This window comes from Saccostrea cucullata, unplaced genomic scaffold (assembly GCF_032062105.1).
Source record: "Saccostrea cucullata isolate Sc308-1 unplaced genomic scaffold, CSIRO_AGI_Scuc_v1 ctg1760, whole genome shotgun sequence".
Lineage (NCBI taxonomy): Eukaryota > Metazoa > Mollusca > Bivalvia > Ostreida > Ostreidae > Saccostrea > Saccostrea cuccullata.
This window is the reverse complement of record NW_026920138.1, coordinates 38,126-63,405: the sequence shown is the minus strand read 5'-3', so window position 1 is coordinate 63,405 and position 25,280 is coordinate 38,126. Positions and strand designations below refer to the sequence as shown.

At 31.9% G+C, this 25,280-nt stretch overlaps 1 protein-coding gene across 1 annotated transcript in view; it reads right to left on the bottom strand.

Moving 5' to 3' along the window:
- The window catches only part of LOC134243926 (A disintegrin and metalloproteinase with thrombospondin motifs 18-like), a 34,904-nt gene extending 14,440 nt beyond the window's left edge, over positions 1-20,464 (bottom strand). The window contains 4 exon segments of the mRNA XM_062726166.1: positions 565-724; positions 2,745-3,085; positions 7,556-7,613; positions 19,814-20,464. Of these exon segments, the coding sequence (XP_062582150.1) occupies positions 565-724; positions 2,745-3,085; positions 7,556-7,613; positions 19,814-19,888 (634 nt within the window). The 5' untranslated portion in view covers positions 19,889-20,464.
- Positions 20,465-25,280: the final 4,816 nt, after the last annotated feature.

The following is a 25,280-nucleotide window of genomic DNA, read 5'->3' as shown; positions in this document are numbered from 1 at the left end:
AAAAAAATTAAAAATTCTATTTTCTCTAATTTCACAGTCAAATATACGCTATCTCTTTTAAATTCACTTTGATCCTGTGTTTGATCAAACTACCGTAACTGCACTTTTAAAGGTACAGTACAATTTTTACAGATCTTGTATAGCGGGTCGGTGTATTTTTGTTCTTGTTCATTTGAATTTGATCAGTGAACGACAACAAATCTTATTTTACAGGTTTATGTGAGTGAGAAAAAAAAATGATTTAAAGAAATAATGTGATCTGTGTGAGAGTATGACATTTCTTATATTACATTATTTTAAACTGATATCAGAACTTTTCATTCAGTAACTCAGTACAGTAAATTAGCATCAAAAGCACTGCATTTATTTCTGAGACATAATTTTCATAAATCCTTCACATGCTTCTCATAATTCTGAAGAGTTCTCTTCATTTTTGTGTCTTTAGAAAAGCACCTTTAGGAAATTATGCATAAAAAGGTCCCTTACATAATTCATGAAGAATTCTGACAAGTAACATAACAAAGAGTTGACACAGGCTTTCTGAGCCTGCCGATGATAACAGACCTCTTTGAGGTTTCCCACAGTACTGTGTCTGTCTGACTGCCAGTGTAGACCTTCTGTACAGTTTATGGGGCCCAGCGAGGGGATCAAATGTGGGCCTGACCTTGTGCTGTTTGTAGGGTTCTATGATGTAGTCCTCTTCTGCAATCCTTATGATTCCATTCTGAAATGATGATTGTATTGTATTGTTTTCATTCTACATTTATCATTTAGTATAAGTGGAATAGCCCACAATAGTTACATGTATATGTATTTGGATTTTTAAAAACTTTTGACTACATAAATCAAAACAGATATTGAAACTTTATTTAACATATATATTTTAAGGACACTGAAATTTGAATTTATTAAAATACTGGTATGTACTTTGGTAAACCTTCACTATCTATTACCGGGTACCACAGGTAGTAAATTACACAGGCTTCAATTGCAGAAAAGTTCATGAATCTGATTGGCTTTATATTTTGTGCCATATCTTCAATCAGCATTTTATAAGAACAGATTCCATCCAGAGCATTAACCAAAATACAAGCCACCTTCTAACTTTCAACTATCCAATAAAAATGTATGTACTACATGTAGTTATAAACCCTATGTGTTCATCGAAATTGAAATTATACAATTATTTCCGTTGCATTTAATAAATTAATAAATTTTCTACCATAAACCGTCATAACCAACAGTGTATCTCATAAATAAAGTCTGGTCTAAAGCCTCCTTTCATGAGTCGCAACAGGTGACACTTTAACCCATAAAAGTCTGACCATTTCAAACGGGACTAAGATATATCGCACTGTCAAAGGAAACCCCTGTCTGTCCCCATATTGAATATAACACTGGGATATAATATTCTAACAAGATAGGACACCGGCTTAACAGACATTAATGTCCTTTTAAAATGACATTTTTATCTAAAAACACCCTCTGATCTGTCTGGCCGAGCATCTGTTGAATTAAAAAAAAATGGAAAAGAAGGAGAAAAAAAGAAAATATGACTCAAGCTCAATGAATAATGAATTTCCACCTTTGTAGCTTAAATCACTTACGATAAAAATACAATAATTAATGCTGACATTCACACATACATTCATTAAGAGTATGTAGGGCAGGATTTTTTGGGATTATGAATATAAATGCTCACACTTTTTGACAACGATACACAGAATACGTCTGGTGACTCTTTCACCTACAATCTCTCACTTACGCTTCATAAATAAAAGAGAAAGGACAATTTCATTCACATTTTCCTTGTAACCCCCAATTTTCACTCATTCATATAATACCCCATATTTATCTCAGTGAAAGGGAGATAACCTTGACTGGAGGCTACTAAGCCCTTACCATTTGCACTTCCCATAACCCATAATTATCTCAACCTGCTTAGAATGTTTATTGGTGATAGTTGTCATTTAAAGCTACGATTTTATCTTAAATCTGAGTGTATTCTTTTACACAGTTAAAGAAATGCCATGTTTAAGAAACATTGAAAGTTTGTTATTCACTTTCAGTCATGCAATTATCTAAATGCAACATGGTTTGCACTTGTATGCAGTGACCCTATTTAGATTCAAAATATTAATGTTTCTGAAAAAGAGAGAGTGTTATTCCTCATTTGATGGATTCCATTTACATGTATGTTAAATATGCAGAACATTCAAAACTCTCTGAGTCTGTTCTCCAAAAATCATTTCTGGTTACGGTATAAAAAAAAGAATGTAAATTTAACATCTTTTTTTATGCTTAAAACATTTAAGAAAATTTCTTTTCTCTAGAGAGAAGAAAAAAATAAGTACTGGCAGTTTTCAGAAAACAGTTTTTTAAAATTGATTAAAATGAACTTGAAAAATTCCTATACTTTACGATTTTCAAAAATAAAGATCTTTAGTGAGCTGATACACAAACACATGTACAAAGTGTTGTACCTTTCATCAGGGTAATGAAAATTTTTCTTTTGCAATTTATCCCCATTTATTTTGATTATTAATCTTAAAATGACATGCCCAGATTGTGTATGGTAACCTCAAGTCACAATACACCTTTTCAGGTTGATGAAAAAATAAAAGATGCTAAAAAATTTCCCTGTCCCTGGGCTTTAAGGATCTATTTTTCTGACCTTAGCATTTCCTAATAGCAAGGACCCCATAAATATAACATGATGCATAACTTTCTTTATATATACTGACCAAGCCATTACACAATGACAGAGCAGCCCTTCCACCATGAGAATGCACTTTTCCTGAATATTGACAGTTTGCTGCAGGAAGATGGTCGTCTTGAGGTTCTACAGTTTCCGTGGTATTTTTGGAATGTTTGCTCTTTTTCCTGTGATAAACTTTAAATCCTGGAGCTAAGAGGTTATGGTTTTCAGTCAGCTGCATTTCAAATGTGTGACCTTGACCTGTGATATTGAGGTATAATGTGTTTGTCCTTGAAGAGTCTCTTTTGAATCTGTTGCCATGGAGATGATGATGTGAGACAGGATTTCCTGAGAGGTCTGATATGATTGGATGAACAATTTCATAGTCTGCAAAAAAAGGGTAATAAAAATACATATGTATTACAATTTAATAAATTTATACATCTTTCCTTCTGAAGAACTATTGATTTTTCTTCAGAATGGACAAAGGAAGATATACAAATCATTTTCTCTGATAAGTTACCAGTGGGTAAATATGGAGACATTTCCCTTTTTGCATGACTTTTGCAACATCAGCAAAATCAAGATTGAGGTCAATTGGAGTAACACTTTTTTATATAGAAAAATTTATGCCTAATTTGTAAGTATTTGTAATTTTTTATCAGAAATCTGAGTTGGTATCAAAAATTGATGAAAAAAAACAGAAAAGAAAAACATGGTCAATCAGAAATGTGAAAAGTCAACCTGGGAATGGATGAATATGAAGACTTTTACCCTCATTTATACATGGCAACTTTATATAAAATATATTTGGAAGAAAGCTTTGCTCTTATTTGTAAACTCTTTTTTTTCCAAGAGAAAATCCTTCTTCAATAGGTACAAAACGATCAGCTACTCTACATCGATTCTCTCACAGGGTTGCTCAAATAATCAAACACCCCCAAAAAGAACCACTGGATCATTGGAGAGGCTGTCACCCCCCGGATTAACAAACACTAAAATCTCAGTCGGTGTCAAGAAACACAATAACCGAGGTCCGAGTCAAGTTTCTCCCATGCTGAGATAGACTTAAAGAAAAAAAATTAAAAAGGCAAACACTGCATTGGGTATTCAGAGAACCTTATAGACTCTGAATAATGTCTTTTGTTAAGGGCCTCCTTTAATTCCTTTTTAATTTGCACACAAAAGTCAGAGGTTGGACCATTTCTCATGACCTCTCTAAATCTTTACATCAAGTTTTATTGTGATTTATGCATTAGTTTTGCCTTGCTTAACCACCACATATAATTTTTATGAATGAAGATGGGATGAAATAAAAATGTCACTACAAATAATTAAACAGATCAGCTCATCCTTGCTTACATTGTTGTGCAAATTGTTTTAGAAATTCCACAAAATGAGGCTCTTTGGTTGACAATTTGAGTTTTATACAATCTATTCTTGACAATGCAACATCAAGGTAATTACTAGCTATTAATTTGCACAGAAAAAGACACGCACATCCTAAATACTTCTTTTTTTGACTCAGCCCCCATTTCCCAAGTAATTAAGTGATATATATTCAGGATAATTAATTCATTTACCATTTCTCATATGATTTGCAAAACTTAAAAATTTAGGGTACATTCCTGCAGTGGCAATACTAGATGCTGTTTAAAAGGTGTATAGTACTTCTCCAAATGCAGTCAACTTTATTTTACTATATTTGAAGACAAAAGAATACAGTAAAACTTTCCTAACTCAGATGTTGCCTATTCTGAAATCTTGTCAATAACAATGTTAACTTTGAGTGTTTAAAATATTTTCTAAATCCAAAATGTTGTCTAATCCGTGGCCAATTTCTGTAGCATGGTGTCAGATTCAACAAGTTGTACAACTCCAAGAGCATCAAAGCAAAAATGTGTGCTTATTAGAAATAAATTAGAATTATCAATTATGATCCTGAAAATTTCAGTCACTAAAGTTCATTTTTTATCAATAATAGTTGTAATATTGACATACATGTACATACAAGTAACAAATTGACAGGTGCCTACAATTATCAATATTACTGCAGAACTTTTAATCACACCAAAATTTGACAGTTTTAAAATGTTTTTCGAATGTTCTCTGAACAAAGATTTTGTGTACATGTAGGTGAAAAATGGACACTTACGAGGTCATTCAAATAATTGAATCATTACATTTTATTTGTTTCACTCAGTTAAAACTGCCATGGCACAGGTGTTCTAGCGATGATTAAAGTATAAAACCTGACAAAAACTTGAATTATTGCAGCAGTAAAAAGGCAGTCACCAAAAGTTCATTTGGCAACCAGTAAATCACAAAATCATAATTTCTATCCATAAAACTAAGCTTTATTGACTAGTACTTAGGGTCCTGTAGAGAACCTGAACAATTTTCCATTGAGAGTTTAGTGAGAGGGGGTGTTAGATAGAGAGCGTGTTGCTCAGAAACTGGTTCTCATACTTAAAACTGGTGATTTATTGATGCATCAACCACTTCCGCAGGGTATTTTCGGCCCTACCTCAAATGATCTTCAAGAAAGCAGAAGTATATTGAAAAAAATTATAATAAAATTAAAAAGAAGAAAAGTTTTTCAAACCAATTTTGTACCTGGTTTATTTATTGTAGTACAGTAGCTATTAATAGTTGTTAAATTTCAAATGAGACCATTAATTCACCAGGTACTTCATGAAATTATTCTACAAGTCTTCTTATTTTCTAAGTATTTTGCAAGTTTTATGTGTAGGTTGCTTTGTAAATACTATACTGCCCTAAATAGCATCAGTATTTATGAAAAATTAAACACAAAAGTAGTGAAATATAAATTCTCCTGCAGTGTAAAAATATCATGTAAAGTAATGATAAGGATTCTTCATGAATGTGCCAAATGTTCCTAGTCCATGCCTCTTTGTTCAATTTTGAACATGTACAATAAATGCCTAATATGATTGCAAAATTTACTAACATCTTATCTAATTCGTGGTCATGCAATCAAACAGTGCTGCAACAAATTCATTCTATTGATCTTCTAGATGATGAATCTATTGGAGACAGCTTGACAAATGTCATGAATATAAATATACCCCATTATTACAAATACAATATAGGTAACACAAAAGTAATATTTGTTAATTACTGGTATATAAATTATGCAGTAGGATGATACATACTTTATTGAGTCACACTTATCACTGACTTTCTGAGAAAGTTAAAATTTATGTTTATCTCTGATTATTTAATTTATTTTTTTAAAAAAGGACATTGATGACTAAGAGTATAACAGTTGATTCATTTGTTCAACATTGAATAAAATCTTACATGTAAAAAAAGAAGATATATCATAACAACAGGCTGAAGGGCCACAATGCTCACCTTAATCCGAGATTCCTCTGACTCTAACCCCCGCTTTTATATTGTGACTTGTGCGGGGGAGAGTAAGAGGAGTTTTAAAGGTTTTCTTTACCTCACCCCATAGACCCTTGATCTGATCAATTTAGTACATGTACTATAGTTACTACAAACCCCAGTAAAATAATTATTTTCCTACTTGTTAATTGTCTTTTCTGGTTCAGGGGCCCTATCACCGACAAATGAAGCATCACTTTTAAGATTTTTTCGATATATTTCAATGTAAAACACAAATACACAAAATTCCTATCTGTTTGAAAGTAACACGTGCTCAACACACGTGTGGACCTTTCGGAAAAGTAAGAAAGTGTCGTGAAAAATATACAAAACAACATAATAATGTTTCATTTATTTATTGATAAAGAAAAAAAACTGTCAAAACGACTCCTATGCTAAGATGAAGTTAAAAAACAGCACACATGATATTTTCACGTGATAGTTTGTTTGTGTATTTGTGTGTGACGTCATGCGCAAAGAAGTCGAAGATTTTCAAGATTTTTTGTCCAAACAGCCTATATATGGCAAATGAATGGCGATAAAATTAATTATTTTACTGATTTCTCGCGTCTGTAGTCCCACCCTATCCTGGGTTGTAAAGGGAGGCAGAGTCGGACACTAGATTCGCTGAACTTTTCAATTTAGAATCTACCCTGCCTGCCTCAGGAACCTCAACATAAGTTTGTCACTTAATTTGGCTTTGTTGTTCTTATTAAAAGGAGTTTTATAGATTTTCTTTAAAAATTATTCCTATTGTGGCCCCATCCTAACCCCACGGACCATCGATCTGATCAATTTGTAGTACTAGTAACTAAAATATCTCAGTAAACATTTGGCTAAGTTTCAGCTTTTCTTGTTCTAGAGGTTCTAGAGAAAAAAGATTTTCAAGAATTTTTTCATATATTTCAATGTAAAGCTTAAATTGTCTATTTTGTCCCACCCTATCCCAGGGGTCATGCTCTGAACAAATTAGAATTTACACCAACCTCGGAAACCTTTTACATAAGTTTCAGCTTTTTGGGGCCAGTGGTTCTTGAAAAGATTTTACAGATTTTTTCCACAATATTTCAATGTAAAATTTTGATTCCCTACTGTAGTTTTGAGGTGGTCAAGATTTGTTCAAAATTTTACTGTCTCAGGAACCTTCAACATATTTGCTTTTCTGGCCCATTTCTTCAGAAAAATAATTTTATACAACCAATTTTGTCTTTTCTTGATTATCACCCCTTTGGATGGGGCTTGGTCCTTCATTTAAGATTTAAATCCCCTTTAGGATTAACACAGGTGCTTTGTGCCAACTTTGATTAAAATTGGCTTGGTAATTCTCAGAAGTTGAAAATGTGAAAAGTTTACACAGATTGACAAACAGTTCCAGACCAGTTGGTGATCAGAAAAGTTCAATTGAGCTTTAAGCTCAGGTGAGCTAAAAATTGTTCAAAATTTTACCTTGTGTATCTGACTTATGAAATTCTTCTGATGCCACTAAAATGGAATAAAACAGCACCTGTAAATGACAAATGTTTAATATCATATTTAATAAAATATTGGAACTGAATGTTATATACTCAAAGTTTATATATCTAAGTTTTAAGATAATGAATAAAATCTGACGTCAATAAAGACTAAATCTTATACCTATATCTTACTCATCAGCAACAGTAAATGTAAACATTAATCCATTGTTATACCTAATTACAAGCTGACAAAATGTTGACATTAACTTTAATGTTATGTAAACCTTTGATTCTATAAACAGTCCTAGACAATTGCGGAACTGAATACAAATATCGCCATACAATCACCGAGATTTCATTATTCCTGTGTCTCCTTAATTTATGTCATTCACAGATAAGATTTATTTACCGCTAATAATAAATCAATGAATCTGTAAACGTAAATAATCGGGGGTTTTGTTCAATCCCCCTTGACAATGTCTCTAAAGTATATTAAAACGATCTTTTTATTACTTGTCAAATTAACTAAGATTCGGTTCTTCTAGTCGGGATCTTTCAATAGGAAACAGATGCCATGAATTCGGAATCGGCGTCGCAGGCCAGATACCCATCTAAATCTCTCTTCTCTCTCACATCGTAAACAAATCTACCCGACACACTAGACCATTCCTTTATTTTTTTCTCACTGGTCCTCATGAATGAAATTCTAACGATGGGGACTTTAAAAAACGTTCTTGGCCCGGTGACAATTTTCTGTAACCAAAACCTTCTACCCGACACCTCCAAATGATGATGTAATTATATACATGTTCTGATCATTGAGGACCCCTTTAATAGTCATCATTGTATGCAGTCAAAAGACCCCTTCTGGTCAATTTAAGCTGAAATTGTATTAATGGGAATTCATTTCAAAACATTACATATATAGCAAGTACATGCTCTTTTAAAAAATTATCAACACCTCTGCATTTGCCTATAAAAACTTCCTATAATATCAAAGTATATGCAGACAAAATAAGACTTTGTCCTACAATAACTCAAAAAGATAAGCTCATTAAAAGTACAAATTTCTGTAATCAAAATCTGTTAAGGGTACAGTCCCACTATCAATTCTGTTACAAGAGGAATTTCATTCAGAATTTCCTCAGTATTTGACCAATCATTTGAAATGGTCTCCGATAACAGCCCCCGATAAACACCCAGATTAGCTTTCAACTGTATCAAGATAGGACAAGGTACCATCATGCAACTCTAACATTAAACCAACTCTTTTGATCTTATTAGCAATAAGCATGTCAACATTTTCTATAATGCACGACTTTGGCATTTAACTGTACATTTATGCTCTGTAATTTAAGTTTTGCGGTATGTGTTTCTAAAGATCATAATCGCGATGAAAAACAAACCCGCAAAATCTCGACAAAAGCATATGTGCTCTTCAGTTGCACTTCAAGCAACTATTATGATCTTTAATTTGAATTCAACATCACAGATTTAATATAAGACTTTTAAAATCACATGTACACTGACTACCAAGAAAATATTTCCATATTATAAAATACTTTTTCAAAGTTCCTCTGTCATTCTAAGTTGTGAAAAAAATACATTGCTTGACCATTATGAATAAATTGTCTTTTCTGTATACTTTTACACTTTATTACAATTTAAATTGCTTTTCTAAGATACACATCGTAAGTATATCCATCTTTTGTGTTGAAGAGTTTCTCAGATTGCTTTTCTAATCCCTTCATTTGATATCTGCAATTTTCTAACGTAAAAATGAAATAAACACTTTATTTTTTGACAGAAAACTTAATATTCTTTTAATGAGGCATACAATGACTTCTACAAATACAACTGTGAAAAATTGTAGGATAATCCCTGTTTATGGCCACATATCCTTAGATAGGAATTGATCCCAAGTGACACACAGGCGTATACTTTTAAAAATATCTCAATATCTTTATCTGTTACTTAAAAATATCTCCTAAAGACCCCATGTGAAAAGAAAGGATTGATAAAGTAAGGTTTTATATCAAAATGAGAAAAAGATATCATTTTTTCCTATTTACCCATTTCTAAGCCTAGAAAATTCCCTACGAGGTTGTCCAGTGGCGGATTTTATTTCGTAATTTTTTGAACAAGGCAAAACAGATAACACTCCTTCAAAAAAGCATCATATAATCCTATGGCTCAAAATACTTCATTATAGCATTCAGAAATTCTAAGCAACTTTGGTATTAACCAAATTTATTACGACCAAAGTCCTCCATTCTTTATTCGACTTACACAGGAGGTTAGGTAAGAGTTAAAACTCCCTTGCATACACAAAGATTCCATTCAAAGATTAATGTTGAAAAGTTATTACCCGAATGAAACCCTGGGCTTTGAGATGTGTCATCTAAGAGGATACGTAACAGATTAATCTTATGAAGATGTGAAAAAATAAAGAAAGAAGATCTTTCTTTACATACAAAATATATCCACGGAAAAATTGGTTAATTTGATTTTAAGCATAGAAAGGCCACATAAAAAAATTAATAATTCTCTTTCAGGCTTTCCTAATTTAGGATGAAAAAAATTCCTGGTAAATGGATTAGTAGGTCGTGAATTTTTTTCCTAAAAATTTTTAATATTAAAACAGTGTTAGTGCAGAATTTTTTATTATTGAAAATGAAATTAGAATAGTGATGATTCTGAATGCCATGAAAATATCTTCACTGTAAGCATTTCTTCATTTTTTAAGTGTGTGTGCTATAACCATGTTTTACTGTGTATAATTTAATAACTGGTACATGTACACTTTCCTATGACCAGAAATATAGATATTATAAATGATTCAGCATTGTTCATTTGATGTAATGAAAGGGATTTTAAAATTAATACCTAAAATATGTAATTTAGATAAAATTTTTGCGTCTTCCACTTTAAACTTCACCCCACCAAAAAATGGATTTTTATGCCCATTCAGTAAAGTTCCTTTTTAGACCCATTTTCTTTGGACAGCCGACTGCATGAAGCCTGATTATTACAAGAAAATATCTGCCATATAAGTATTACATATATAAAAAGATTGAAATATCAAAGTGTATGAAGACCAAGACTCTTCAAAGACATATTAAATATGACAATACCTGATGCTTAAAGTATGAAAGCTTACAAGAGCTGACAAACACACTTGAAAATTCAAAGATCCTCTAATGGGCCACAGTTGCGTGCAATTCAATCACAATTCCGCAGCAGGGGGATATAATTGTATGATTGTGGGATATAAGATGAAAAAGACCAGCTTTTCCTTATGGATAATAAATTTTTATAAAAAGGGCCCAGTGGGACTGAAATCTAAGGAGCTTTGACTCATACAAACTCTGTCATTAATAGTATACCCACAGCGACAGCCAAGGAAAGTCATAGAGAGGTCACAGTCAGAATCGTAATGTCTCATTTCAATGTTATCAAACTTGTTACATCTCCTTTTTCGGGACTTTTTTTATGCATTCGTATTTTTTTTCTAAGGTCAAAAATGTGAAGGAAAAATTATAAAGAATTTTTAAAAAAAAAAAGATATTCAAGATTAAACAAAGTTTCTGTAAGAGTTTTAATACTTCGGAGACTTTGGGATTAAAATTATACTGAGGTACCCCGAATTATTCAAATCCAACTCAGAAAGTAATACAAAACTTCATTTACATGATTTCCAAAAGATATACTTTTAGTTATTTGTTAGCCATTTTATTCAACTGGGTGTGAAGTGTAAAGAAATTCAAAACTTTATTGACATGCTAGATAATTTTCCTCCCCTCTGTCTCACCCAACAATCACATTTCTCGATGATCTCATTAAAAAAATAAAGTACCTCTCTCAGTGCATCATGTGCAGTTATTCATTGTCGAGAAATCTGTTCAATGAGCTGGTGTACCGATGCATTTATGATGGTAATGAATATGAAATGTCAGTTTATACCGGAATAATTAACAGCATAGAAAAATACTGCATTGCCTTTCACTTTTTGTTACCTGTCAAAGTATAACAGTCAATCATTTTCCATTATTATCTACAGTTATGATATCTGTAATTATCTACATCTGTCAGCCTTGAGATATTATATTTTGGGTGTGCACCCTAAAATACATATCTGCTCTCTTTAATAGTTTTTGAATCAGATCCAGAAATGAGCAGTCTATATGCTGGGTCATACCCCAGCTCTGAACACCTTTAGAAACAAAGTGGAAGTCTGCCTTAAATTTCCTAACACCCAGTAAATAACTGTTACTGGCACATTAACTTTTTATAAGTCAGACAGTGAGGTCACATTAATGTTAGCCCTGCCTATAAAAAAAATAATACTGTAGTCCCTTTCCTTAAAAGATGAAGAGTCATGTACAGTACTTGATATTTAGCATGGACCTTATCAACAGTAATCCAGGCTATACTAATACTAAAATATGGGACATATACATCTAGCTTTTTGTTTTTTATAATTAGTGTTAATTAAACTGGAATTAAATTAAATTACCTTTAACCTCTTCTTTTCTGAGCATATGAAAGGAATATTGTTTTACAGAGGAAATAGCAATCTCTACCCATGCAGAGTTATCTGCTATGCTCCAATTACAGCATGACATAAGACTTTAATACGCCATCCAATGAGAGGTCAAGAAACTAGGTCAAGGTCCCTCTGAACAGTTGACCTTAGAATTATAAAGTCAGTTTTAACTGAATTACTTGCATCACTGAATTATTTTACTATACGCATTCCAAAGCATTTTCAAATTTGACAAGAAACAAGACTTAGTATTGTTTTGTTGAGCATCTCTAGCATCTTTCAAAACTTTTAAGTCCAAGAAGTGTTTTTACAAAAGTACAGATCACAAGTATATGGCCATCAATTACAGTAAAATAGATTTACAGCAAACATGAATAAAGCAAATATCTGTTTATTATAAATACAAAATTTATAGAAAGTTACTTTCTATAACCCCATGACCAAAGGTCAAGGCTGCAACTATCCTCAAAATCTTGAACTTTTGTCTCTTCTTCAATGTTCGAGCCATTTACTCTGTCTGCATTCACAAAAGTAAAGCTTTTCTACATGCACACACAGTATCAACAAAGTAGGCCAATCACCCGTCCTTGATATCAGGTCTGCAGATTTCCAAAACTCATATTTTATGAGTCATAGTGTGTGACCTACATGTACTTTATGCAAAACTGAATTTTCATTTAGAGAGAAAGCAAATATTGACAGTTCTAAGGAGAAGACAGAAATTGGACATTATATCAATCAAAATGGTTAAACTTGACAAACACAAACTGAAAATGGGAAAATGAAATAAAATTGGTGCTCCAAGTGCAATTTCTTTTACTATTAGCTTATGAAGGAGCCGAGTATGTAAAAACATCCTGGGCTGTCAAATTCTCGTGACCTTCAAACTTTCCATAGTAAACAAGCAATTGAGATTTGTTTATGTGCCAACCAGTCTTTTTAATTAATAAATAAAACAAATAGACCAAATTTAATATGAGATTCCTTCCCATTAAAACCCTGTTGTGTCAATATTTGTTTTTCTCCATCTTTAAGCCAGGCAAAGTGAAGTCAAATACTTAAAAAGAGGTTAATGGTCTTTCAATTGAATTTAATGTCAAAACCCTTCTCTATATATTCCAAAACCAAATGCAAAACCCTTCCCATGCCTTTCTTCGATCACTTAAATTTCTAAGTGTGTGTGTCTACTATATGACATTTGATCATTCTGTTCACACGTTTTATGAATGACACCGCGTGTAACGAATATATCTTACAAGAAATGGGGGGAAATAATTTAAAATCTCTTGATAGATTATAAGGAAAATATCAACTATTTATAAATATAGGTTAATTTTCTAACTTAAAATAATATATATATCTTACCTAATTATTAAAAGGAAATCATTTACATATTAACATACAAATGTCCTAGCATTATTAATTGGGTATTACTAACTTGATAAATATTTTTCCAAGCATTGAATTATCTTTGAAGTAAATTTATTCATTTGAATATTTGATAAATGTCAATACTAAAAATATACATTAATATGTATGACTAAAAGCAAATGCCTTCCACATTATTGAAATTCTTTTCATTTAAATTTTATTCTTTTTCTTAGACATCAAAATAAATACAATTCAAAGACTAGAATACATTATCACAGTTCTAACAGAAAATTGTTAACTCTTATGCCCCTGCTATCCACATGGAGAGTTTAATTTGAATGAATCATATACAGCAAATTTAATTTGAACTGTGTTCAAAAGGAAAATTTAAAGCAAATTAAATTAATTTACTGCCCCTCGAATAACTGTGTGTAAATGCTAAGCAAAGTTAATATGAATTAAATTTTGAAGCATGCTAAATGGCTAAATTATAATTACTGGTAGTCATATAAAGGTTCTCTGTTTTTGAGCAAAAAATTAAGAAAAATTATTTTCAATCACCAAATATGTGAATACACAGTATAAAATAATATTAGAATACATGCATATCTACCAAGTAGTCAGTATACGATACAAGGCAATGTAATTTGCAATTGATGTCATAATATCATTAATATATGTCACAAAGTTCCTTGCCAATTTAATGATCTTTTTCCATTCATTCACTGCAACAGTAAGTAGGGTATAATTTATTCAATTCAAATTTATATCTTAATTTTTTCAATCCCAAACTCACCAACTTCTTTTAATTTTTTCATACACATTTTTGTTAATTGAAAATGGATACCGATTGTTGTATAATGTTATATTTCAGGAGCAATCATCTCTTCATACTTGGCATGGCTGACAAATCAAAAGCATAAAGAACATTTGAAAATTTGGCCCTGACCTCTGCACCTCCCAGGATCAAGGTCATACAGTCATGTATTTGCTTTGATGTTCTGAACTATGACCTTGAGTCCCACATCTTCTAGGATCAAGGACAATTATACGTTTGTTGAACTTTGACCTAGTTTTGTCCTTCCCAGCATTAAGGTCACCTATTTGATAAAATTGACCTTGTTCGTACTTTATGGGGCTTGCTGGTTGAAATTAGCCCATATATTTGTTTTATTATATATCAGCCATACCCCTAATCAATACATGTAATATTTTTTTGTGCAACTGCAATCTTTGTGATATTCAAATTGATTTTTCTTCTACTTATGTCTCAAAATTCATTAAAATCCATTATATTTATTTATATGTCCCTGCTTTGATATATACATTTACAGGCAGAAGCTTACAATATCAAGGATACATGAAGTGCACTTTGAGAAGACATTACCAGTGAACGGGCTGTTCTTCAAATGGAAGATTTCTCAAAGCCTTAAATTCAATTTGCTCAATTTCACACAGCCAGGTAAATGAATGGAGGAGTCCTAGTCCTTATCAAGGACTATTCTTCTCTCATAAAATACACTTGTTGAATAAATCAACTTTGGCTCGTTATGCAATTTACACCCCACATACAAAACTAGGCTAATGTGCACCGATTTTCTTTCAGTTGAAGATTTATGCTAATTCTGTCTTATGAAGTCTTTAACAGATTGATATCATAAGAAATTGGGTATGAATAACCATAACCCCTTTTATTATACTTCGATCAAATTTCACGCATTTGAAAAAAAACCTTTAATTGGGGTTCTTTATGTATCAAAGACTACAATCATCTTCTTTATTCTCTGAGTATATTTGCTCTACATTTAATAGACTTAACCAATAAAAACTAACCCAGTAAGTGATTCATAACTTTTAAAGGATTTATGAATGAAATTTATTCTAACCTCCGATACACAAACATCGTAAAGAAGACTCTTTTCAATTCATCAACAGCTAACATATTGTTAGTCATCAAAACAGGCAAAGTCTAATGTATAATGCATCAGTATTCCAGGGTTTCTTTGCATAATAAAATTGACAAAGTTGATTGAAAATGATTTGTTTGCCAACACATAGGGTCCTCTTTTACAAATCTTCGTTTTGATCTTCCAACCACGAAGCCTGCCTTCTTATTGAAGAAACCAAGTAACAATATGCAACACCGAAAACCCGCAAACATACATCACTCGCCTATCAAAGAGCCTCATCTTACGTCTGATATTACAGACACTGGCAGTTTTACGTATTTCATATCATTATACGCAAACCGTACATAATTATCGTAAACGACTTTGTTCCAGCAGATAAAATTTAATAAAAAAGACGGACAAGTTGATTTGTCCTTATCGCATTGTTACTTCATTGAAATTCTGTTGAATACATTGAAAATGGAACTGGGTTAAAATTTAAGAGTACTTGAGAACTACTTTCTATTTGTTATTATGAAAATGTATGGTAAAGAAGATTTAATGATGAATATACAAAGTTTAATTATTTCTTTTAATAAAATAAATACCTTAAATAAAATCAGATGTAAGTGAAAGCATAATTTTTAAGTTGCTTTAATTTGAACATTTATGAAGTGGATTTAATTTTAAACAATCATTGGAACTAAAGTTTGATTCTGGTAAAATCTGCTTAATTTCCCCCAAATATGCTATGATATCACAATTCATACAAAAATTAATGATCATTTTTTTAAATGAATATTTAAATAATTTCAAATCAGTGGGATTTTACTTAATTTTCTATTCCCTATCTCTCAAACAATTATTTATTTGACTCTCAATCATTAAGTCCCTATCCATCTTACACACAGTTTTATTTCCTGACGTTTTCATTGCTTTCTTCCTCCCACCCCACAAAAAATTTTCAAAACATAATCCTTCAAGGTTTTAGAATGCACTGCTCCATAAAATACAAATAATTCATCCCTAGCTAAATAAGCTAATCCATCAGGAATCACTGTCCTATCTTTTAATCCCTCACACACCAATTTCTGTCCCCAAATAAGTATTCATTCACAAATTTTTTTTTGCACCCCCCAAAAAAAATTACCACAAATGATTTTATATACATTTTATAATAAATGATGTATGACATTGTATGTAATTGATATATTAAATCTTTACTTTAGGTGATATCATGAATCAAAGCCCCATCTCTTATTCCCTCAAACACCTTTTACAACTGAAAAAAGAGTTTTCATTCACAAGATTTTTTTTTCGCATCAAGAAGTTTACCTCAAATTTACATAATGATTTTTATATATACATTTTATGTATACAGGATGTTTGTATGTAAGCGATATCCCATAAAATCCTTATCTCTTCCTACTTATATCAAGTTTAATGCATTACGAAGAAAAGTAAACTATATACTAGATATCATATACTCCATTAAATTTCAAAAACCTTTAATAGGTGTGTATTTCTTGTTACTGTTATTTTTTCTTCGAACATCTTCGTAATTTTTTTATTTCTTTTTAAAAAAAAAATCCTTAAAATTCAAAACTGATAGCTTCCTTTACTTGGAAAAAAAATCAACATAATTTCATGCCAAAATTGGTTTCAAAATATAAAGGATAATTTATTAGGGGGGGTTATAAAGCAACACTTTAGGTGTTATGAAGTCCTTAGCCTCTTTTAAGTCTTAACAATAAATAATGCGGCAGTATTCAAGATTTACCCCCCTTTATCACACAAAATATTGGACTCAAATGAACCCAATGTGACCCAATAACTTTGATTCTTACAGATCAAGGTGTTATATTTAAGTACAGTTGTATTCACTATGGACAGTTATAGAAAGAAATTTCTATATGTCAATGAAAGTGATTTAGTGACATTGGTTCGCATAGGTGCCTCAAAGGATATCCTAATTCATCATTATTTACATAAATATAGAATTATTTAAGTTTTTTCCTATTAACACTGCAATGATTAATATCACTAGGGTTTCTATTTACAATACAAATATTGAAAATTATGCAGTTTGTTTTGAAAAAAGTCAAAACCATAAGTATGCCCTAAATGATGTAAAATGAATCCAAGTCGTGCACATTTCTTTTCAACTTGACGGCATCAAAATTCTTCATTATGTAATCTTGACGATTATACACAGCAAATAATACATGGAATTTTATAAATTTATTGTGTGCCCGAAATGACACTTCATTTTGATAGGATTTTGATTGTGATCAGTTATATATGATACTCGGAACAGGGGTTATAAAGTACATGGAGGGGGTAAAAAAGAATGTTTCATTTGCAATTTTATCCCCTGGACTTGACTCCTAGTCAGAAGTTAACTCAGGTCATATATTTCTCAAATATAAAGAAAAATGTCTTGTACGAAATAATTAAAATAAAAAAAAGGTCAGAAATGTTAACGATTTGCGAGTTTCCGTCAGGCACATAATTAGTAGTTTTCTACCAGTGTATACTATCACCCTGTCACAGCATAACCTTGCCGTACAAAATCAAATACAAGTGTCAGTGTTAAATCTTATCATTTTCTTTGATGTGACATTCATTGTCAAAAAATCAATCACCAACAAACAATTCCAAATTCTAAATTTTCACCCCATTGGTGTCAAACACTTTAATTGATGTCTCCTACCCCCAGAAACTTTTTAGTACATATAATCCTGCTTCGTTTTTTCCAACAAAAAAAAGTCATCAAAAAATGTAGATCATGAATAACGAAGAAATTCAATGCTCGGACTCTTGTAATGGTTTTAATCATGAAATAGCTATCATTACAAACAAGTTGCAGACATATTCATCGTTTTAAGACCCTTCTCCATTTAAAAAAGAAAACGTCAAAACTCTGAGTTTTTATCACAAAGATAGAGGGATTAAGCTAATGTTACAACTGCGGCACTTTCAACCCTCACTCACTACTTCATTTACGGTTAATTAATTTTCAAAAACCCCTTGTAGGAATATCTTGAGTCATTTGGTACAGCACACTAGGTTAAAGATTCATAATTAATGCAATCAAATTGCATGACTTAATTTTTGGTCAAAGATCCTTTAAAATTTTTTCATCCATACTTGGCCATGCTTTCACTGTATATTTTACACTGCATTAATCTAATTGGCACCTGTTGAACAGTGCATTCAAAATAATTGCAATTTTTGAATACTTTTTTCTTTTAAAAAAGTGTTCCAGTACACTTTCCAATCATCAAAAATGACCCAAGGCTAAAACACCCTGACATCACAATTCTAACTTATCTGAAATTAAAAATCATTAACATTGTAATTCTTCAGTAGGTAATAATAATGGAAAACTCCCAATCTCCAATAGCATCTGTCATCAGATAATGAGATTGTTTTCTTCGGAAAACTGGGTCCTGCTCCTATACAAGAAGCTGGTACCAGGCCCCAACCTCCCCATCAGAAACGTGTCCCTCTGCCGGAGTCAGAAAAATAAACGTGATCTCGTTAGTGACCACCTGGACTCCAAACTGGGGAGCTGAATAAGAGAAATGTCACCAGTTGTACCCAAGTTCTCTAACCTATTCCCAGGCAAATGAACAGCACCCAAGACCCAGGCTTTTATAAAGGACCAGCCAAGTGAGAGCTAATGTTAATTTTATGAAAAAATGTCGGCATTATAAACTTTTTTTTTTGGCATCCGATAAATTTCTTTAAAAAAAAAAATATAGCTCTATACATTTCTAGGCATATAGTAAGTCCCTACACCCTTACACTCACATAAATTTTGGCCCATATTTCTTTATTTTTCCGATTCCTGATCATACTTTAAACAGAGTCTTAGTTTCCTTTTTTGAAAGTTTAAACGGATAAAATATACACCGTACTAGTGAAATCAAGTGTATAAAATCATATCTTCACAGAAGAATACCTTTTCAAAAAATATCTAGATGCTTGATCAAATTTTTTAGCTGTGTTGCTATTTCATCCTTACATAATACTGAAGAAAGTAAATGTGAGTACTTTAACACCCCGGCTAACATAAGCCCTGTCAACTGTTAAGACACATTAGACGCAGCTTAATAAGGGTGAGCTGCAAAGTTTCTCAGTACCGCTTTCAATGAAAATTTATCTATTGATGAATTTCTCCTTTCTTAACTCTAACGGTATGCAGAAACTAAGGTTTGTTTGCTGAAAACACAAAAAGTAACCTGACATGCAAATAAATTAGTGACAGTTTTTGTTTTTTATGGAAAATTATGCCCATAAAACAGGTAATAAAAAGCCAGAATTACAGAATCAAACATAATAAACCTATTATGAAAACAAATTTCCCTCCGACCCTTACAAAATAATAACCGCAACTGAAATATGTAGAATATTATTAATAAACTTCAAAATACATTACCATTGGCAAGAGTTTGGATTTGATAAGTCCATGTGGGAAAAGTTGAGTTGGCTTTATCTTCACATACTGCCACATTTTAAAAGTCCACCTCCAGTTATTTCACAGCAATAAATTAATTATACAATCACTTTAAATATATCACATATTGGATGGAAATGCACAAAACTTCTCACAAAGTTCACCATGGTCAAAAATATATCTGCGTATAAAAGTTTTAATTTAAAAGTACATATCACTCACATCATAATTCCTGCAGAAGTTTCTTCATTTTTTTCACATATATATAAAAATAAAAAATATTTTTTTTCAAAAATGATTTTTTTTTCAAAAAACTTTAAATCTCCAAAAATAAAACTAAAATTCAAATCAAAGTCTGTCCACTTTCAGAATAATTGACCGTCTGCAGTTTACTATAGCCCTGCCTGGAGGTAACGAGGTGCTTAAATCGTCTTCATTGACAAAAACTACTCGTGGTTGGAACTCCATACAAACAAGACAGCCTGTGTCCCTACCGTGTTTTCTAACAAGTGTTTTGCTTGACTAACATTAACAATAAATAGTTATTGCTGAATGGTGAGGGCTCGTGGATTACAGAATTGGTGTTTATGAAGCAGAAGATCCTCGCAATCTACCTACACTTTTATTGGTGTCAATTTTAGAAGGGAGATTGTATTTATATATATGTGTGTATACTATGGCATTGTCTAAGATCTAGATAAGTATGCACTCCAAAAAACAAGTTTAAAGAATCTTTTACACAAAAAATCATCTACTCTTTCTTAAAAAGTTGTTGACAGTTTCAAATGTCCTATTGATGTACATTCTTGTATGTGCTTGGATGTTCAATTAAAAAATATGTGAGTGAAATTTTTTTTGTACGAATGATTACAAAAATGTCAAGCTGCCCAAGTGGTGCAAAGGTGAGAACATTTGCTCTAGATTTGTGGAGCAAGAAGTGGATCCAAGGTTGTGGGTTGAAATCCAAATGTGGGATATGGAGACAAGCACTTTGGATAGGACCATATAAATTGTATTCCTGTTTCACAGAAGGATCTGGCACAAAAAAAGATCCATCACTGCTGAGTGGCCCTGAGTGACAAGTATAAGGTCTAAAATTTCCTGCCTCCCACCAGCAAATGGTGGATCCTCAACATTTATGGAAAATTCTTGAAAGGAATGTTAAACAAACAAACAAAATTAGACATATATTTTTTTTTAAATCAATCATATTTTTAATTGTGCCAATCCTCCAACTAATTTTGAATGAAAAAAAGACTTGATTCATTAGACCCCAATTCAAACCAAAGTACTGTAGAAGTACTTTTTTCCGCAAGTTATTAATTTACGATATGTACGCGGTCACAAATTTTCCGCGGAAATTTGTCCAAGTGTACTTAATATAAATGTAAGGCATATAGTGACAATCCAGAAAATCCGCTTAATTTTCTACCCGCAGATTAAACAGAAATTGAGATTCCGCGGAATTATGAACCCGTGGAAAAAAGTACGTTTACAGTATCAGATAACCCTTTAGCACTCTCTATAGCAAACCTCTTCTTCAAAGACCCCCTACCAAGCATAACAATAAGTCTGAGCTGGGTTTTCCATACTGCCTGTCTGGTAGACCTTCCGTCACAGACAGGTGTGATTACCTATGTTAAGGTGCCTCTAACCAGCATAAGATCTGAGGGAGCAGTCTTATCTTACATTGACCTTGTGTGACCTCCTTATGTTCTACCACTGCATGCAAATCACAGATTGAGGGCAGGCTGAATGAGCGCATTTCGATCTCCCCTTTTTTGATTTTTATCCCAATTACCCAATACATACATACGAAACAACGAGTGACAGTCCCTCCCTTTTACGAAAAGAAAATTCTACAGATCATTCGCCCCAAATTTTCTTGGATGATTAAAAGGAAAGTAATAGGACAGATAAAGGACTTAAGTCCCTCCAATTAGACTTAAGCCAATAAAGACCTATGTTGATCTTGATGGAGACATTGGAAACTCCTAGTTTGGTTCTTTCCCATCAAACTTGATGCTCTACTTACAATTTGACAAGTGTGTGAAATTCACGGTCCAAACAGGTGAAAAAAAAAGGAATAATAAGTAAATAGATGAATTCAGTTTCTGTGTGGCAGGATTTACAGTTGACAAGAAAAATTAATGGGGTAACACTGTATGACTCACAATACTTCAAACTTTTTTTTTCAAGATCGTTCAAGGATGAGCGCGTGTTGAGGGTAACACTTCCTTAATCAAAAGATTTCGGCAATCTCGATACAGTGATAATAAAATCACTCATAACTATTATAATCTTATATACACTGATTACAATTTGAAGTTCACAAGAGTTTTAGAACAATTATTCTGTTCAATAAATTTAAAATCACATTTCTTATCTTCTGTCATCACCGAAAAAATCCCCCCAGCAAACACTTCTCCGATCTGTACTTTCAACACAATGACAAATTGACAAATCACAGAAGTTGGAAGAGCAATCATAAATTCAATTTTTTTTCACCAATGCAAATCAGTTTCTCTCCCACACTTCTTGAAAAAAAGCTGCAAATATAAGACCCTTCCCAAAAATAGATCTCTTGGTGACAAATTAATGATTGACTATAAATTTTTTATATGTACTTTCAATGCCCTAAATTTGTATGGAGGAAGTGGCAGCAACTATAAATTGAATTTTGTTTTATTTTTTCAAAATCAAGACCACTTTCTACAGAAGTCAAGGCCAATAGCTAGCTCTCAAAAGTGGTTTACCTCAGATTTTGTGTATTCAAATCATACACTCCCTTTTTTACGCACTTTCATTCATCCAACCAACTGGGAACCTATTGCCAATCCTCAATAAATAAACTCTTCTTTTATTTCTTTGGTTCCAAGTTCTGAAGAAAATATCAATGAGTCCTGCAGTATTTAATAAATGACCAAACCACATTAAAGAAACTTAACATATAGGATGATTCAAGAATTTAGAAAATTTAAATGATACATGGATCTTAAACTATCTGATAAAGTCAAAATTAAGATGATTGTAGAGGTACTATGAATGAGCTCACAAAATAAAACTTGTCATTTTCTAACTAATTTTTTTGGTGTCAAGTTCAAGGCCACATTTTAATAAAATAGAATGGACACTAAAAACTGGAAGAGGAGGACGAAGTATCTTTCAGTGATATAGGGACATCAAATGTTTCTGCATTAGAAAATTATACTCATATCATAAACTTTTTGTACCAATGACTTTGAACTTCCACAATGACTTGGGTCAAGGTTAGACTACACATTTTTTTGTACCAAATACAGTGTATGAGCTTCCAATGATTTTCTATTACAAATTCATTACCTTGAAAATAATTTTGTACTTTTTCTGCCAGTGACCTTGAACTTGCCACAATGACCTTTGAAAAAGGTCAGGACAAGCCCTTGGATCATAAGCAATTTTTTTTACCAATATAAACTTTCACTAAATACAAATATAAAGTTAAAGCCTGGACAAGTTTGCAAGGACAGATGGACATGATTTTCTCTTATCCTGCGATCTTCTGCAACAAATTTCCAAAAGCTTTTCATTTATTTTTGATATGCTTGTGTTTCATTAAGAATAACAATAATGTATGCTATATTCTTGTAATTTGCATTTCTTTTTTTAACTTTGCTCTTTGAGCAAATATACTTCTCTGTTTTTCAATTGATTGCAAAAACATATCAAAAGTTCTAGAGGCAGAATTTGTACTTAATCTTCATTCAGCTTATTTTATTTCCTTTAAGATAATATTACATCAAGTGCAAACTTTATGTCAAATAGTAAAATGATCTCATTCATAAAAAAGATCCTGATCGTATTCTATAAATATATAATATTACAAGAAAGTGATAAATACCAATTAAGCACGTCATTCGCAGGTTTCCTTCACAATGACAAAGGTCAGTTCCCTGTCAATGTAGCCTATTCTTACCACTTAAAATGTCAGTTACTTGCCATTGCTATCAAAAATCTAATTATTCTCTCTTTCATTTCTCCCCATAAAATTTTCATCAGAAAATAGTAAGTTTCCGATTTAGCCAGAACAGAAATAGAACACCTTCGGCCCCCTTCCCTTAACACCCCGTTACAAAAGCGCCGTGGCCCCCACACTCCTCACCCCGATATAAAAGTCAGATTTACGTTAGATCTCGATTACAGATTTTTAGCTTAAAGGTGCTGACCTGTTCTTTATATAGTAGGGGGCACTGATCTGAGAAAAATCAATAAATTAACCACACAATATACATACAAATGAATGGAGCTGTCACTCGGGACCAGATATGGATATCCTTTTATGGTAAACAGCGCATTATCCTGTCATCTTCAGACGAGATCCTGCCAAAAATGAAATCCACATCAACCCCGTTTTTTTGCTGGAGACCTAAATTTAAAAATATAAACCTTAATATAAAATATTTCAATTTAAAAATATAAAACTTCAAAGACTTTTTTTTTGGATTTACATCTTGATGCACTTTTCTATATTTGATTTATTGCTTTGTATTTTTTTATGAAGCTCTATTTCAATTTACACACAACTTGACGAAATATTTTACAATCAAGTTCATGCATATATCGGTCAAACCATACTGCAGAATTTATTGTAGTCTAGAGAGAAAAAAAATCTTGAAGACTTTAGAAGGTTTAGGGACTTTCTACAGAAATTTGGACTAAAAAAAGGCATAGTTGGCAAATGAACAAAAATAACATATAAATCTAATCTAATTTAAAGCTATTTTATGCAATTTAAGAATGTAAATCACATATTTAATCAGCTGTTATAACCAGATCCGATTCGGACACGAAATGTTTATACAAGGATGTATAGGAAAACAAGGGCTGGTGATGTTTTATTGCAAGACAGTGGTAAATTTTGAGATTTCAAATTGCTATTTGATCAAAGGAAGATTGGAGGTGCACTTTGATATAAATCCCAAAGTTTGCTACCATGCTCAAATTTAATACTCGACAGAAAATGTCAACCCGAATACATCTTAACTGTTATTTGCACAAATCTGTATAAATTCTTGTTGTCTGGAACTGTTAATTGGGAGAAAGGAATTTGCCTTGCAAAATACATGCATGAATAAAGCATTAATTTCTTCTATTAAACTTCACTTAATGGATACATGCAAAAAGTCTAAGTAAAATATTTCTGCTAAATATTTATGTTTGTAATAGACAAGCACCAATATTTTTCTTTTCCTTTTTATATTTAAAGGTAAATATTTTATTACTTTACACATTAATTTATGGAAATACAATATCTGCAAAAAAAAATGAATATTTCCTACTATTGCTACAGGCTAAACACCTGGCAATTTTACCCATAACAAAAGGAACATATTTCCAATACCTCGATGATTTCACAAAACATTAATAAGAATAATATTACAATCATCTGCAACAGTAAACCAAGCTTTCA